At 36.2% G+C, this 16,279-nt stretch overlaps 2 protein-coding genes across 4 annotated transcripts in view; both read left to right on the top strand.

Moving 5' to 3' along the window:
• Positions 1 to 1,364: 1,364 nt before the first annotated feature.
• LOC121863328 (EPM2A-interacting protein 1-like) lies at positions 1,365 to 1,976 on the top strand. Its single transcript, XM_042361952.1, has one exon. It carries the CDS (start codon positions 1,365 to 1,367, stop codon positions 1,974 to 1,976), a length of 612 nt encoding a protein of 203 aa, XP_042217886.1.
• Positions 1,977 to 4,882: 2,906 nt separating this feature from the next.
• LOC121863255 (menin-like) overlaps positions 4,883 to 16,279 on the top strand; it is a 74,539-nt gene continuing 63,142 nt past the window's right edge. The window contains exons 1-2 of one of the 3 annotated variants that reach the window (XM_042361798.1): positions 4,883 to 4,958; positions 5,482 to 6,100. In XM_042361798.1, coding sequence (XP_042217732.1) covers positions 5,668 to 6,100 — 433 coding nt within the window. In that variant the 5' untranslated portion in view covers positions 4,883 to 4,958; positions 5,482 to 5,667. Of the gene's footprint in view, positions 4,959 to 4,986; positions 5,133 to 5,481; positions 6,101 to 16,279 lie in introns of those variants that run through there. The other 2 variants (XM_042361799.1, XM_042361797.1) reach the window with 2 other exon arrangements.

Below are 16,279 nucleotides of genomic sequence, written 5' to 3' on the forward strand. Positions count from 1 at the left end.
AATAAAAAGTGCTGTGTCATGTATCACACTCGACAGTCACTCACTCTCACAGCAATGAAAGAAATCTATCATGATCTTGTTTACCAACACTTGATACACTGTCACACACTATGGGGGGCCTCTGGCTCTTCAAAAACACAATCTCTGGTTACTGCACAAAAGAGAGTTATACGGACAATGACCTACTTGAAAAAACAGATCACACAAACGAAAAATTTGTAATATTGAAAATTTTTAAATTCGAAGATATTAACACCTACTACTGTACCCTCTTTGTTTACAAATCTATCAATCACTTGCTTGACAATAATTATTTCCAGTTCCGGAATAATCAGAGATACAACTTAAGGCACCCAGAGCTACTAAGACCACCCCCCATGCGCTCCTCTCAGTCCCAGACCTCCATAAAATATCACAGTGTGAAGGTGTGGAACAAATTACACCCACCCATCCGAGCAAAGACTACGCTCCCTTCCTTTAAATCAGGGATGGCCAACCTGTCGATTGCAATTGACTGGTCGATTGCAAGATCTTCTCTAGTCGATTGCATGGCAAAGTTAAACTTAATGATCAATCCTTCTAAAGCTGCCATACAAAAATCCTCTTCAAATTTTACTCATAATCATTGGGATATTATATTTGTTTAGATTTTTTTCTGGGAATAGATTATCACTATGGACACATCAGAGCGATACATACAAAAAAACTTCGACCGTGCCATGCTGTGTGTGGCGGAACCTGATAGGAAGTGTTCGCGTTCATACGGGCCTTTTTAGAAGCAGCATATTCGTTGTTTGAAAATTTAAAAAATAAGTCTGAAATACTGTCTTCTATTAAGGATGTTCAGTTATCAAGAAACACTGTCATGAGGCGCTGTGAATTTATGGCTGAGGATTTGTGTGAACAACTGAATAAAGACATACATGAGTGTGTGTTCTTTTCATTACAATTTGATGAATCGACTGATGTGGTCGATACATCACAATTATGCATCTTCGTGAGAATGGTGTTTAAAGACATGAGTACCAAAGAGGAACTGCCGAAAATTCTATCATTAAAAGGAAAAACTCGGGATGAAGACTTATTTCAGACTCTGTGATTTTGTTAATAGTACACAGTTGCCAGTAAGTAAGCTCGTATCTAAAAATACTGATGGGGCACCTGCATTGGCTGGCCGAATCAGTGGGTTCATTGCCCTGTGCAGGAGTGATGATAGGTTTCCTAACTTCTTTTTTGGCCTCAAAAGATTGGCCTTTAGATCACAACAAAGTGTGGCTGTTAGATTTAGCTTTTTTAGATGGCATGACTGCTATGCTGAATAAACTAAACTTAGATCTGCAAGGGAAAATAAAACTATAGTTGACATGATTAATCCTGTGGCTGCTTTCAAGCAGAAACTAAAACTAGTGTCTTCGCAGCTGCAGCAACATCAACTACGAAACTTCAGAAATATGATGTCTGAACTAGAAAACCAAGGAAAAGACTGTGACCAGTTTGACAGGACTCGATATATTGAACAGGTGCAAAACCTTGCCTCATATTTTGACAGACGGTTTCAAGATATAGCAACAATAGAACCTGTTGCAACATATATGTGTTTTCCGTTTGGTAAAATCACAAATGTTGAAGATATTGCATCTAGAATGGCATCAGTATTTAACATGGACATATCTGAAGTCGAAAATGAGCTTCTGAAGCTTAAAAATGATACTCAGATCAAATCCAGGGCAACAGGAGGAAGTTTCTGGAACCGTCTCAGTGAAGAAAAATATCCCAATGTCAGAAAATGTGCCATGTACCTCACAGCATTTTTTGGATCAACCTACCTTTGTGAATCAACATTTTCACACATGAAACACATCAAATCCAAATATCGATCAACAATGTCAGATGAACACCTGGATGCTTGCTTGAGGCTAGCAGTCACCGCCTACAGTCCTAATTACACAAAGCTGGCAGACAACATGCAGTGCTAACCATCTCATTAGTAAACTAAGTTTATGATTTTGTTATGTTAACAATATAGCAACAATTATTGAAAAATATTATTTGTTTACCCTCTCTCTCTCTCTCTCTTTCTCTACGAATCTGCGTATTTTATGGCAATGGGTGAATATTAGGCTGGTAGATCGCGTCAGGGTAACTGTGGAAAAAGTAGGTCACATCACACAAAAGGTTGGCCACCCCTGCTTTAAATCATCTCTTAAAAAATATCTATTGTCTAAGTATTAATATTTCTTGTTTCACCTGCTTTTATTGTACCATCAAAACCGTTTTATCGGAAATTATCATGTAAAGAGATAAGTAATTACCATTGCAATAAACATAATTACCAACTAGACATAATCCTGACAGCTCTGTCCTCTTGTTCAACCTTATTACTGTACAACCCATGTTGTACTGCTCCCCCATTATACTTATGTTTTTTTTTCAATTCCACTGTAATTTATGTATATATAATAAATAAATAAAATAAACTAAAAAATATATATTAATAAATAAACAAAATTAATAAATATTGAAGTGATAACCGTGGTAACATTATGGCATGTTCTTATTACCACCAGGCTATTGTATTATTCCAGATGATACTAATGTTATATAATACTTCCTTGAGATAAATGTATAGTATATATCAGGTGCCTCAAAGAGAGCTCAGGTTCTCAACTGGCTCAGCCATGTTAATATTGTTATTATTATCCACTCTGTATCTGTGTTCTTTTGGCTAAATAAACTGTTTCAATTCAATTCAACGTGGCGCGTAGGTTGTGACGTCATCGTGCTCTACATAACGGTTGCTAGGTTACGCTTATCACGGCATGAGTCTAGGCTCTAGGCAAGGCGATGTATTTTCCCAAACTTTCAATACCACCGCTGTCTGTAATCATCGTGAAATTTCGGTTAATATTCAATGAGATACTTTAGGATGAGGGAATGGTGGTAGAGATATTAAAGGGGAAAACTGAAGGTGGAAAAGCCAGAAGAAGGCAGAAACCGGGATGGATAGAGATCAAAATTTACGTATCCAGAGATATACAGAATCTGGGAGAATTAGTAATGGCTGCCTGAAAACGTTTGGAGAGGAGAGCCATGGTTGCCAACCCTTACACATGAGAATGTCACCTTGATTGATTGATCCAGCGGTAGTTGCTTGTTAAATAGTGATATTCTTGGGTGAACCTGAGATTCGTGTCTGTCTGGGATAAGAAGTATTACAGTAGATATTGCGGGTGATGTCATGTTGTTCTGAACTTTTGAGTGAGACATTTGTTTCAAGGCGCACGTGTCCGATAAAAGTTATGTTGGCGGCCCGGGGTATGTTTTACTTGTTGGAAGGTTATTGTTAGGTCGTGTGTATAAGAAGGCAATAATATGGTAGGTGAGAGGCTCCAGGTCCAGGGTAAGTTGAAGAATGGGAGACAGGACACACCCCTACTAGATGATGTTCCACTTGGCAAAACTCCTCCTTCTGCGTGTATGGGGACTTAAAGGCATCATCAGTATTATCTTAACCAACTGGAGCGTCGCAGGTTCATGGTACTGTTTCGACACACACAATCAGGAACAATGGAGGGATTAAACAAGCCACTGGTTCCCTTCCCCGTTAGAGGTAAATAAAAAAAAATGGTTTCAAAACAACTTTGCAAATATGAACACCCCTGACACACCAGGGGTTTTCAGATTGTATTAATACTGTACTTTTTAAAACCATGATGCTGTAGGGTAAAATCGCAGCATAATGTACTGACATATTAAGAATGACAAAATCCCACCAGTTCTAACTCCTAACTATAATATCCGTAATTACAGTACGTCAGACAAACGAAAAAAAATATTCAAAATTATATAAATCTAACTCACGTATCCTAGTTAACGCGTAGATATTGCGTTGAATTCTCGCCCGCAGGCTGCCAGCAACTGCGTCGTTATAAAATATCAATACTTCCGTTCATGTCGGCTTATAAAGAGAAATCAATATACTTCCCTTCAAACGTATCTAACCAGCCACTTATAATATTGCTGATTTGGAAAACTACACTATACAGTACTGTAGTAAGAATGTGCGATGGCAGGGCCTACATCAGTGCACTATCATGAATTAGTGTTATTATCACCCTTTAAGAAAATCTATGGAGTAATATTAATGTTTCCTAGAATTGAATATCGTTAATTATGCATCAAATATGCTGTTTCCTTCCGCTAAAGCAAGTACGCGTTACATTGTAATCTAATGTTTAATTTTTTTATGCACCACGTACTCATTCATAGGAGGCAATATAACAGTCAGAGCTGTGACTATTGATTAAATACTGTAATTGCATGTTAGTTTAACTCGGATTTACTGGAAATATTCCTGAAACAGTCGACTTCAATTTGCAACTAAAATGGTCACCAAAAGGCATCTTTAACTGCTTTGACGTCAATCACAACGAAGCTGGGTAACGGAACTTACTTCAAGCTACCAAGAGATACTAGGCGGCTGCTTTTACAGAGTTACCGGCTGATATTGTCAAGCTGAATCGATTGGGGACTTTCAAACGGGTATTTGGTGAATCATAACATCTGTCCCGGGTCGCCCACACCCGTTTGTGCGTCAGTTTGTCGCCCTTACCTGATGACGCAGTATCTTTTAGTTTCCAAATACCTCCATATATTATCTCTTTATGTTTTTATATGTATTTTCACTTAGGCACCGCTATGTTTCTTATATTACGAATCATTTTCTGATTAGATTTTTCAACGAAAATTGCAGGTGTAAGAAATGAAGCAAGTGGTTAAGGGAGTAGGTAATTAGTGTTGAAGAAGTTGGTGTTGCAGCACGTGGCAGACTAGAGGGAGAGAGTGGCGCAACTCCCTTGCGCCACTCTCTCCCTTATTATACCCCGTTCCGCTCTCACCGTAGGTCCTACACGTGGCACCTGGCTCCCTTGTTTTAAGTCTCGCCTATTCTCTGGACGGTTTAACGGAGTCCTAGTGTTTTTTAATAATCGCCTTTATGCTTTTTATTATCTACCTGGTTATTTTTCCGAAGTGTCATTAAGAACTATCACTGCAATCAATGCAGGAAGTTGAGCGCCTGCAGTAGTGCATTGACGCGTCAGGTCACTCGAAGTGCCTACTTGATATTGCAAGTCTTGTAAAACCTGTTTCGTGTCGTAAATTATGTAAACATGTTGGTTTTCATGGAAACATTTATATTTAATGTGTCAAGTAACTAATGCGTGTATGTAAACATATTAATACAACGCAAACGTTATTACGACTTGTTATGTAATTTTCTGTTCAGTAGGGTCCCTTTACTGTTTTTTTATAAACCAATTTATCAAGATTTGCACATTTATTAAATTGTTTTTTCATAATTATCATATAATTCCTCTCATTGTTAAAATGTAATACATTTACTCATGAATATGTTAAGCTGTGTTTCACGAAGAATACTTTCTATTATTTGTATTTCAAATGTCTCATTCCCATCTACAGGACAACCACCCCTCTCTTAACTAAATGTAGCAGTCAGTGTTAGCAATAACAGACAAACACACCAGAAAAACACTGACAAATAAAGACCGTCGTTGAGGAGTGAAGCCAGTAATAAGGGTTGAGCGGCCGCCGACATTATTGGAACATGTTGATGTTTGTGACGTAGATAGTGTATCTGTAAACAAAATGGCCAAGTTATCTAGCGAGGAGAGGGCGCTCTTCCCGCTCAGTGATATTGAATCAGTGGTTAAACTTTTTAGACTCCATTTGGAGAGAAACAGTGAGCCTAACTTGGCGATATTGTCTATAATCATCGGGCATATTGAGAATACTCTCACATGTTCGCGCGTAGTGACTGAACCTCCAGTGGGTTATGATTCTGGCAAGTACTCTGAGAACTACCGTACACTGCCTGTGGTAGAGTATGAAACAGTAGAGGCCCTCCACCACAGGTTTCTGGCAATTATCAAAGCTCATGTGGATGTGACAGCTTTCGGCACCCCTCGATATGCCACCAGAGAACTTGTGAAACGTATATCAGACGTGGTGTGGTGTACACTTTCCAGCAGCTACTACAAGGACAGAGCCCACCTACAGTCTATCTACAGTTATATGACAGGTCAGTACTACTGCTATACGCCCATATATATTTATAGGCTTTCCACCAATCTATGTACTTCAGGAGTATGTGTATATGTAATAATTTATAAGAAGGCAACATTCTATTATGTAATTATATTCGTGACTAATGCAGGTTTAAGAAATTGAAAGATTAATGAATTAGCTGTTATTTGAACTTAAGTACAGTACATTTTAAACCTTTGAGAAGAAGTAAGGCTTAACCTAACATGATAGCTGTTGAGCATATGTTGGTTAACAAATTCTTTACCATCAAAGGATTTTTTTTCTGTAATTATTCAGCATTGTATTGTGAAGTCCATTGCATAATACTACTGGTAGCATTTTACTTTTAATTTGTGATTTTTAGTTAGGTAATACTTTATGAAACTGACTCGAAGGAACGTGCAACGTTTGGAAAAAAAATTATGGAAGAAAACTTTTCTCATATCTTGAATATCAATAAAACAGTGAAGGAATAGCAAATTTCCTTTTCGGGTAATAGTGAAGGAGACGGTTAGCGCCAGGACTTTATGGAATCGCACCAAATTTTCAAATGTTGTTTGGATGATAAGTAAGAAAATTGAAACAACAATGCACAGAACTTATTAGAACCTTACCTACCAACACCTAACCTCATCTAACTTCCTAACCTGTGCATTGTCATTTCAATTTTCATATTTACTATCATCTAAATAACACCTAGAAAAAAATGAATTCAATCCAATACAAATCGTAATGAACATGTCAGATGTGATTTTCGTTCGCTATTCACATGTAAACAAAGACGGTGGATGCTTCCGTATGGCAGACGATGTGAACCAAAACAGGGTCACCACAAGAGAGCTGACGGTGCCATTACAGTATGATACATAATTTATTTCTTCTCCTACAAAGTACATAGAGATGTGAAATTACTGCCATATGATCAGTGTTTGCAGTGTTTTTACCCCGTTATTTCCCTCTCTTTTCATGATCAAAGGATAGGTTGTTTAATGAGGTTGGGTTTGGTTGGCTTGTTTTGCTGTTAAGGAAGGTTAGGTTTGGTTGGTTTGTTTTGCTGTTAAGGAAGGAAGGAAGGTTAGGTTAGGTTAGGTTAGGTTAGGTTTGGTTTGGTTTGGTTTGGTTTGGTTGGTTTGCTGTTAAGGAAGGTTAGGTTTGGTTGTTTTAAAATATAGTTATGTAGTTTGTATGGTTATTATGTGAGTCATTTACTAATATGGTTAGTGGATGTGTGTTATGGGCTTGATTTTTAATTACAAGCGATGTGGAGACATTGCAACTGTTTTATTAGATAGGAACAAATTTCAGGGAACATGCAAAACTAAAGTTGAGAAAGTAAGCTGCACAATTTAAGTAGCTAAGCTATTTCTTTACTTTATTTTTGGATACAAAATTACTATCTTAGTAATGAATATACTGTACTGTACCTTGTGTAATGTTTTAATTTTTATACTGTACTGTATATGAAAATTTACCTCGGTGTTTTAAGGAATGATAAACTAATGAAACTTGAGAAATAAGACATTGCAAGGCTGGACGATGATGAACTCTTGTGTTGGGAGGTGTCCTGTACTGCACTGTACTTTATTTTTGCTTTTATGTTTTTGAGGTGGAACACAATTTTGGAAAACATTTAACAAGTTAATTATGGTTAGGCTAAATTACCAGTCATGGCAATAGCTTGACAGGCTATTTTGGGCTCTTGCCAGTCCATTGTTTATGTACTGGTAATAGAAATGATGATATACTGTACAGGTAATATTAATTATTGTAGTATGCAAAGAAAAACATGACATGATGATATTTATGTACAAAAAATTTATTGTTTAGGTTAGGTTAGGAACCAGCAAAATAGCCCAAAACGGCCTATGAGCAATTGCTGTGACCAGTAATTTCGCCTGTCAGGCTATTTTGGTGAGATCGATAATTTTACCACTGCCAATTAATAAATGCTAAAACAGTTTCTCATAAGAATGTTGTAAGAACAAATCAAGTACCCGTAGTTGAAATTTTAGTATGCTGTACAGTATGCCCCCCAAGTTCGCGGATTTTTACTTCACGGCTCTCGGTTATTCTCGGATGACACCCTGGATGTACCCAAGAATGTCTGTGGGTAGTTTTAAAGCTGCTGGAATTTTCACGACTAGGAGCCATTTGTTCTAGAGGCAGAAATTTCCTTTACCTGTACAAGGTATTGTAAATACAGGTATGTGTGTGTTTGTAGACTCACACACTCACAAAACACATACAAATAAATAAAAATAGGAAAATCCTCTAACACAAATAATCAGAAACAAATTTATGAAAATGTAACAGTTCACCTTCAAGTCCGTTCTCTATTACTTTATGAAGAGAGCATGGACTTGAGGGTAGACTCACATATATAATACTACATGTAAAAGAAATAATTGTCCTAAGGGGAAACACATAAAGGGACTATACATTTCTTTGTACACAAGTAAAAATGTGCCCCCGATCCGCAAATGTTATTTGGCGATTCGCGGCCTCGGCCACTTTGAGAACTCAACCCCCGCGAATTATAGGGGCCCCTGTATTTTGAAACAATGTACTGTACAGTAATATGATACCGTACCAGATTATTGCTCGAGGACGTTCAGGAATAATTTGCGGAGTTAAAATTGGATGTCAGAATTAATGAGCATTAAATCAGTATATGAATTGAAATAATATACTCACCATATTTATGCTGTGTCTTTACTGAATGTGTAAACAATTATTTTTCATATTCACCACCTTGATGGACGATGACATAGGCAGGAAAACATTCATAAAACAAAGCTTTGAGGGTTAGAGGTTATAAGTCTAAATAAATGTTTATCTCTACTGTATTTCCCTTCGTATTTATAAGAAAATTAATTGTCATTTATACTCTGAAGGTTTTGTATTTTTAGCACCAAAGAATAAAATATTAAATATTTCTGTTTAACCAATGGCGTGTATTCCTAAGAAGCGAGGTACGGTGAACATTGTTTACCGGTTACCCTCGAAAAATTCTCCCTTCAAAATTAAAATACTGTGTCTCTTTGTTTAGTTGACATATTATTTATTTGTGCTATACTGTACAGTATACTGTACAGTATAGCATTGTGCACTGTGAATTTAAACCTGCTGTAATAGGAGTCCACACTTTTGGGACTTGAAGGACAGGAGTGTTTGCTACTTGCAAATCTATCCCTTGAATACTCAATACTGTATTCAATTTGCAGTATCCTCTTCCGCCCTTTTGCAGGGTAAAATAATATGCCACTGCCAGATGTAAGATGAAAACAATTACTTTATATTATATTAACCCACTTTTTCCCAAATTTATGTAAATAGGATTCAGGTCAATTTAATAGGCTGTGAAAAGCATTCTGAGGCTGGAATTTCCCCTCAATAATATTTTTGGTCATCACAGAGTCGCCCTTGACTCATGAGACATAAAGGCAAGCATGAACTTAGCATGCTTCCCTGTTGGGTGCTGTAAACGCTCCTGCGCTTCACCTTACACAAGGATGTAGGGGGGTGCCCAATAAATAAAAAAATAAATAAATAAAAAAAAAGAGTAGAATTCCATTTGTTAAAGATTTGGGCAACAAAAGCACAGCGTACACCTGGTTGTCCCTCCCCTACTACAGGTTGTACCTCTCTAGTCCGGCATTCTGTGGTCCAGAAACTCCCGTGGTCCGGAACGATTTTAGTTTGCCCAATAGGTAGATAGGCAGCTAATCCCCGTAAAAAAACAACAACAACAAAGCCGCGGGAAATTAAGGTTTGTTTACATCCGGCAGTTCGGCTCTCTCTCTCTCTGTTTGTCTATACAGTACAGAGTACAACATTTAACCCTTCAATATATATGAACAGTAATAAGTGTTGCTTTCATATTCTTATGTAGAGTAATGACGATATGTTTTCACCTGTGCTCACTTACATACGTGCAGTATCACTTTTTTCTTTAACATTAATGGTTAGCTACTTGTATTGTTCCATTTATTAACATTAAATAACATTACTTCAAGCAACCATATAAATTATTACATTAATTTTACTACAGCTACAACCAGGGTCTTATTTTCTTGTTTTATATGTAGAACCAATCAGTCACTGGTTTTGTAAACATTAACGAAAACAATGCAGGCAGCTGTCTTGTCTCCTCGTGTGTTTTAATAATCCACGAATTATTAATGAATTGTATTGTTCATTTTGCACACATAAACATTAATTCAATAAAAAAAATTCAGAAACATTAATTAAAACATATATGAACAGTAAATAAGTGTTGCTTTCATATTCTTATGTAGAGTAATGACGATATGTTTTTCACATGTGCGCACTTACATACGCGCAGTATCACTTTTTTCCTTTAACATTAATGGTTTGCTACTTTTATTGTTCTATTTATTAACATTAAATAACATTACTTAAAACAACCATCTTAATTTTTTACATTAATTTTACTACAGCTACAACCAGGGTCTTATTTTCTTGTTTTATATGTAGAACCAATCAGTCACTGGTTTTGTAATCAACGAAAACAATGCTGTCTCATTTCCTCGTGTGTTTTAATATTCTACGTATTATTAATGAATTGTATTGCTCATTTTGCACACATAAACATTAATTCAATCAAAAAGACATTCAGTAATAAACAATAATGAATCTTTTGTACAGAGAAATGACGCTGTTTATACGATTGTGCACGTCATCTGAATGGTGGCGGGCCGTTCATACCCGTTACGCCGTCAAAATTTTTAATTATGTAGTGTTTTTTTTTGTGTCCAAATAAAAAATGTTGAATTAAAAACTCGCGAAATTTGAGAAGCTACTGTACGACATTTAACCCTTCAATATGTCTTCAAAGAGACCACGAAGCAGTGAAAGTGGTGCTAACGTAAGCGCAAGTCACTATCTGTCCAGGAAAAGGGTGAATTTCCACGGTCCGGCACTGGTCAGGTCCCGAGGTTGCCGGACTAGAGAGGTACAACCTGTACTACCCCTTACACATTGCTACTGGGAACACCTAAGCATTACCAGAGCAATCATAAGCTCATAACTGTAAATTCACAAGCAAGCTTTCCCTCAAAAAAGAAAAGCTATTTGTTTTGAATAATTTATGTATTTCATTTTATCATTGTTATAATCCAGTGCTAATTGTTTTACAAAAACCTTATACAAATTTCTCAAGAGTGCCATAGATAAAGGTTAAAGGCCAAAAAAAATAGTATTAATTATTTAACCTTTTTGTTCTTTACAGTATAATTTCATTTACAGTGTCCTATTCTTACCCGAGCATTTTTTCATGACATGCCACTGTGTTTAATGGTCATTCATTATTTAGGAAAATAAGTAAAATTTGGCTAAACTGTTAACTTCTATGAATGTTTATGAAATTAATAATTATTTTAGAGTAATAAATACCTTTCATATTATTCTAAAAATAAAATAATTTAAAACAAGAAAATGAGCCAAATGCAGGATATTTTACACCTAGATATGTTACCGTCTTGTTTTATATCATCACGCATCTTTATCTTTCATGCATGGAATTTGGATATAGCTCTGTTACTTTTACTTCCCATTTTTAAGCCTTTTACCTGCAAAATAATGAGGTATTGCCAGAAAAATATTTGGCAGTGGGAAATTCAGGTCAGGAGTCTGTTAATATACAGGTATCCCTCTATATATGATGGGGTTACTTCCCTGAAAACCCGTCGTCGGTCGAAATATCATAAATCGGGATCATTATAACATGGGGTTCAATGGGATATGTTTCCAGCCAGTTTGACAAACACATGAATCACTGAAGAAAAAAAATCTACACCAACACAACACTCAGCACATAATTAAGAACAAGCCTGGTCGTCTTTACGTGTCCCCTTTTAGGCTAACGGGACTCTTGAAAGTGGAGTGGAGACGTTACTCTGATTCCCACACAACCTCTGTGGAGTCAAATGCCGCTTCACAATGTCAAGCTTCACTTCCAGAGATATGGTTTTCCTGGGTGCCTTGTACCTTCCCAGACATTTTCAAGTTACACTGCTCACTTCACAGTCACAAAAACAGAGTGAACGATGATAACGTTATTGCAGCTGGCACTGTTCACATGATGTTCACAATCATTACTTCATTGTTTTTGTCTAATTAATTTTGGGTGATGCACTTTATACTGTATATAATAATACTGTATGTGTATATAATTAGCCCACATTTATATACTGTACTGCAATTGTTACTGTCTATATATTTGACAGATGCTAATACGTAATGTTTTTCATTCATTTCACCATTTCTTTTTTTAATAGGATATTCAGTAGTACAGTATCATTGTTTTGGTTCATATGATGTGTGGAATGAAGGAAAAAGAAAAGTATGCTCACAAAGGTCACATTTTAAATTTATTTGTCTGTTGATAATTGCTTCACTCTGTGAGGCATGAAATAACCAATCCAAAGCAAAGATAAAAATCTAGGTTTAATTTTGACCCAAGTTTAGTTGGTTTGTTTTACCTGTGGTCAAAAATATATTACAGTGACTTCATAGTCTCCAGTGTAATAATAAACAGACAATAGCTGCCCTTCCTGGGGATTTTTGAACTTTTGAAACATATTGGTAGTGTAAGTTCTTATTGTTTTTTCTTTGTTCCCACAAGGATCTGTATTCCATGCTTTAAAAATGTAAATAATGTGTCAAAAAGGTTCCCATAAGAAAATTCTAAACATAATTGTAAAATGGGGACCCTTTTTTACATTTTAATTAATGTGTAATGCCCGGGCAAGAACTCGCACATTTGACATTGCCCAAAGATGTACGGTATGTATTGTACCTCATGATTTCCATCACAGCCATCTTTTCTGTGTACAGGAACTGTACTGTACAGTCCTCAGTTGGTTGTGTTATCTGAATAAAGAGCAGATACATTACTGTACCACACAGAATGGAGGTTTTGAAAAAAATTAAGAATTATTATTAAGGAATTTAAATATCCGGTAAGTTTTTAGAAGCAAGCACAGTGCTGTACAGTACAGTAATATCTCTGTTAGCCGAAATCCCTCTAACCCGGAACTCTCTGATAGCCGGATTTGAAATTTTTTCAGAAAATCGTTCCCAAAGCCGGAATTTTCTGGAAAATTCCGGCTTTTGGAATGATTTTCCGAGTGGCACATTTTCCGGAAAATTTCGGGGATGGGAGATTTTTTTCCAGGTTTGAGAAATGAAAATCGAGTGCATTTTCTGGGAATTCCAAGAAAATGTTTTCGTTACCCGGAAAATTCCGGGTATGGGGGATTTTTTTTCCGGCTTTGAGAGAGTCGGCTCGTTACCCGGAAATCTCCCATTTCCGGAAGTGCTCTGCACCAATTGTTCCGGCTAACGGAGATATCACTGTATTTCTATGGGGAAACCTTAAGATAAATTAGGATTACAGTATTTCATTGGAATTTTTTGGAGTGTTTGTTATTTTGTGTGGAGATATTGTACACATTGTTATGTGTTGCCAGTACCATATGGTGCTCCTCTGTACAACATTACCAAGTTACCAGTTGTCTGGGTTACTTGTATTGGGTTATCAGCTTGGAATTTATTAGTATGGTTGTCATGTGTTGTTTGTTGTCAGTGTTCTAATGAATAGATATCAGGATGATACACATTCATGAGGTGATTGGTGAGGAGATACTGGATTACAGTAATGTACAGTACATGTATTCAGTAAACCCTCGATAACTCGGCACATATGAGGCTCTGGCTTTGCCGAGTTATCCCAAATGCCGACTTATTGAGGCTCTTCCCCCTCATACAAAAATACAACAATAAAAAATTAAAGACCCTTATATGTGTACATAAGTAATTACTAAATGTAAAAAGGTAACACTTACCAGCGCTGCAGGTGAAGAATGAAGCATCATAGTAGGAGACACAGAGGCATGGTAGGTGATGCAGGTGGCCAGATATGCCGAGATTTTCCCAGATAATTATATACTGTATATCTCGGCATTTCCCGAGTTATACAAATACATTCCGAGACCATATCCATGCCGCGTTATATGAAATTCCGAGTTATCAAATGCCGAGTTATCGAGGGGTTACTACTGTATACATTTTTATGTTTGTACATTTAGACCCTAATTTATGAAAGGTTTCCATTCCTGAAAAACCTTTCATTAAACAAAATTTGTAAATCAAAATTCAAAAGTCGTGGATTTTTGTTTCGTCGTCCTCTATTATTTGTGGATGACTCCTTGGATTTACCCAAGAATGTCTGTGGGTTATTTTAAAGTTGCCGGCATTTTCATGGTCGGGACGGAGTCATTCGTTCTAGAGACGGTAATTTCCTTTACCTGTATTGTATATATGGGTGTACACACACAAAACACATACAAATAAACAATAATGGGAAATCCTCTCACAAATAATCAGAAACAAATTTATTAAAAATGTGATATGTACAGTACAGTCTCTCCTCGACTTACGACGGGGTTCCGTCCTGACGACCGGTCATAAGTCGAAAAGGCGAAAATAATACATAGAAATTCTAAAATGGGTGTCTCTTTTTCTTCTCAGCACCACGAGAACTCTCACTGTTATGCTTGCCAGCCATTTTAAAGGGAATTACAAATAAATATTTTGTCAGAACACAGCGCAATCACTAACGATGGGACTCGAAAATACGTATGTCCGGGTTGTCGTAATTCGAATATGTTGTAAGTCAAGGAGAGCCGTCAAGTCTACTCCATGCTTTATTAATAATAAAGCATGGAGTAGACTTGAGGGCTGACTGACATTTTAAATATATTTGTTTCTGATTATTTGTGAGAAGATTTTCCCATTATTATTTATTTGTAGTATGTGTTTTGTGTGTGTTTACAACACACACACACACACACACACACACATATATATATATATATATATATATATATATATATATATATATATATATATATATATATATATATATATATATATATATATATATATATATATATATATATATATATATATATATATATATATATATATATATATATATGGCCACAATAGTAAATACATTTCTTTGTACACAAGTAAAATATGCCCGATCAGCAAATGTTATCAGCGGATTTGCCGATTTCGCAGCAATTTTGAGAACCTAACCCCGGTGAATTTGAAGGACATGCTGTATGTCTTAAAAGGAGACTGGGGATTCCTTCACAACCAGATACAGTAGTCAGCTTCTCTGATATTGTGGTAATGTAGAGGGAGTTAGGATCAGCTGGTAGACACTACGGCCCACGCCAGTGAAATACCATACACAGTTGTTCATACTAGTTTGACCCATCATTAGGAGAATACCATGACTGGAAATCTGTATTGGGAAGAATTGGTAACCATATGTGTGTATCACATGATTCATACAGTATACTGTATTGTCAGCAGGTATTGAAAAAATCCTGGGTTGCCATGTCTGTAACTAATTAAAACATTATTGTCCTTCCTCATAGTTATCATTGTTAAAAAAAACTTGGTGCATACAGCAGTTACCATGAAATGCTAAAAGAAGTGCGTCACATCCTCACACGAGCACCAGTGTGATCTACAATGCACATTTGTTCAGTTACAAAGTGACAGTTAAACTGCCTTAGTTCCAGTCACTCGAGTGAACTGCATGGATGTCTCTTGTTTTACTCCAATCTTTTGGTAACTAAAAGCTTACCCTTATTATTATTATTATTATTATTTAATCTTTGTATTATTTTTACTTGTTTTATAGTTCGTCTGTTAACACACACTTATACTGTATATTTATTTACTGTATTTTTATAATCACATGTGTGGTTTTCTTATTTTGCAATAGTCCTTACAGTTACTTAAAAACCTATGACACACAAGGTAATTAAAATAAATTCTTATTTTGTATAAATTTGTATAAATTGTATAAATTTTTTGTCAGTACAGTACTGTATATTTTTTTTAGTTATTTAAACATTTAATCATTATAGTAGCAGGATATACAACTTTTTGGGGCTCTCCAGGGTCCCTAACCCCATTGTACAACAGTCAACAGTGTGTACGTGTGTGTGTGGGTATACTGGTGTACAGTATATATATACTGTATTTCATTTTTAGTCCATGTAACATGCGGACTTGAACATATAATCAATGACCTCACCAGCCAGGACTCAAACCCTAGACCTTATGCGTG

Source organism: Homarus americanus, unplaced genomic scaffold (genome assembly GCF_018991925.1).
Source record: "Homarus americanus isolate GMGI-L3 unplaced genomic scaffold, GMGI_Hamer_2.0 scaffold46197, whole genome shotgun sequence".
NCBI classification, from domain to species: Eukaryota; Metazoa; Arthropoda; class Malacostraca; order Decapoda; family Nephropidae; genus Homarus; species Homarus americanus.

Excerpts from the sequence above, each read along its gene's own strand:
- LOC121863328 (XM_042361952.1), top strand. The coding sequence starts at position 1,365 with ATGATTAATCCTGTGGCTGCTTTCAAGCAGAAACTAAAACTAGTGTCT.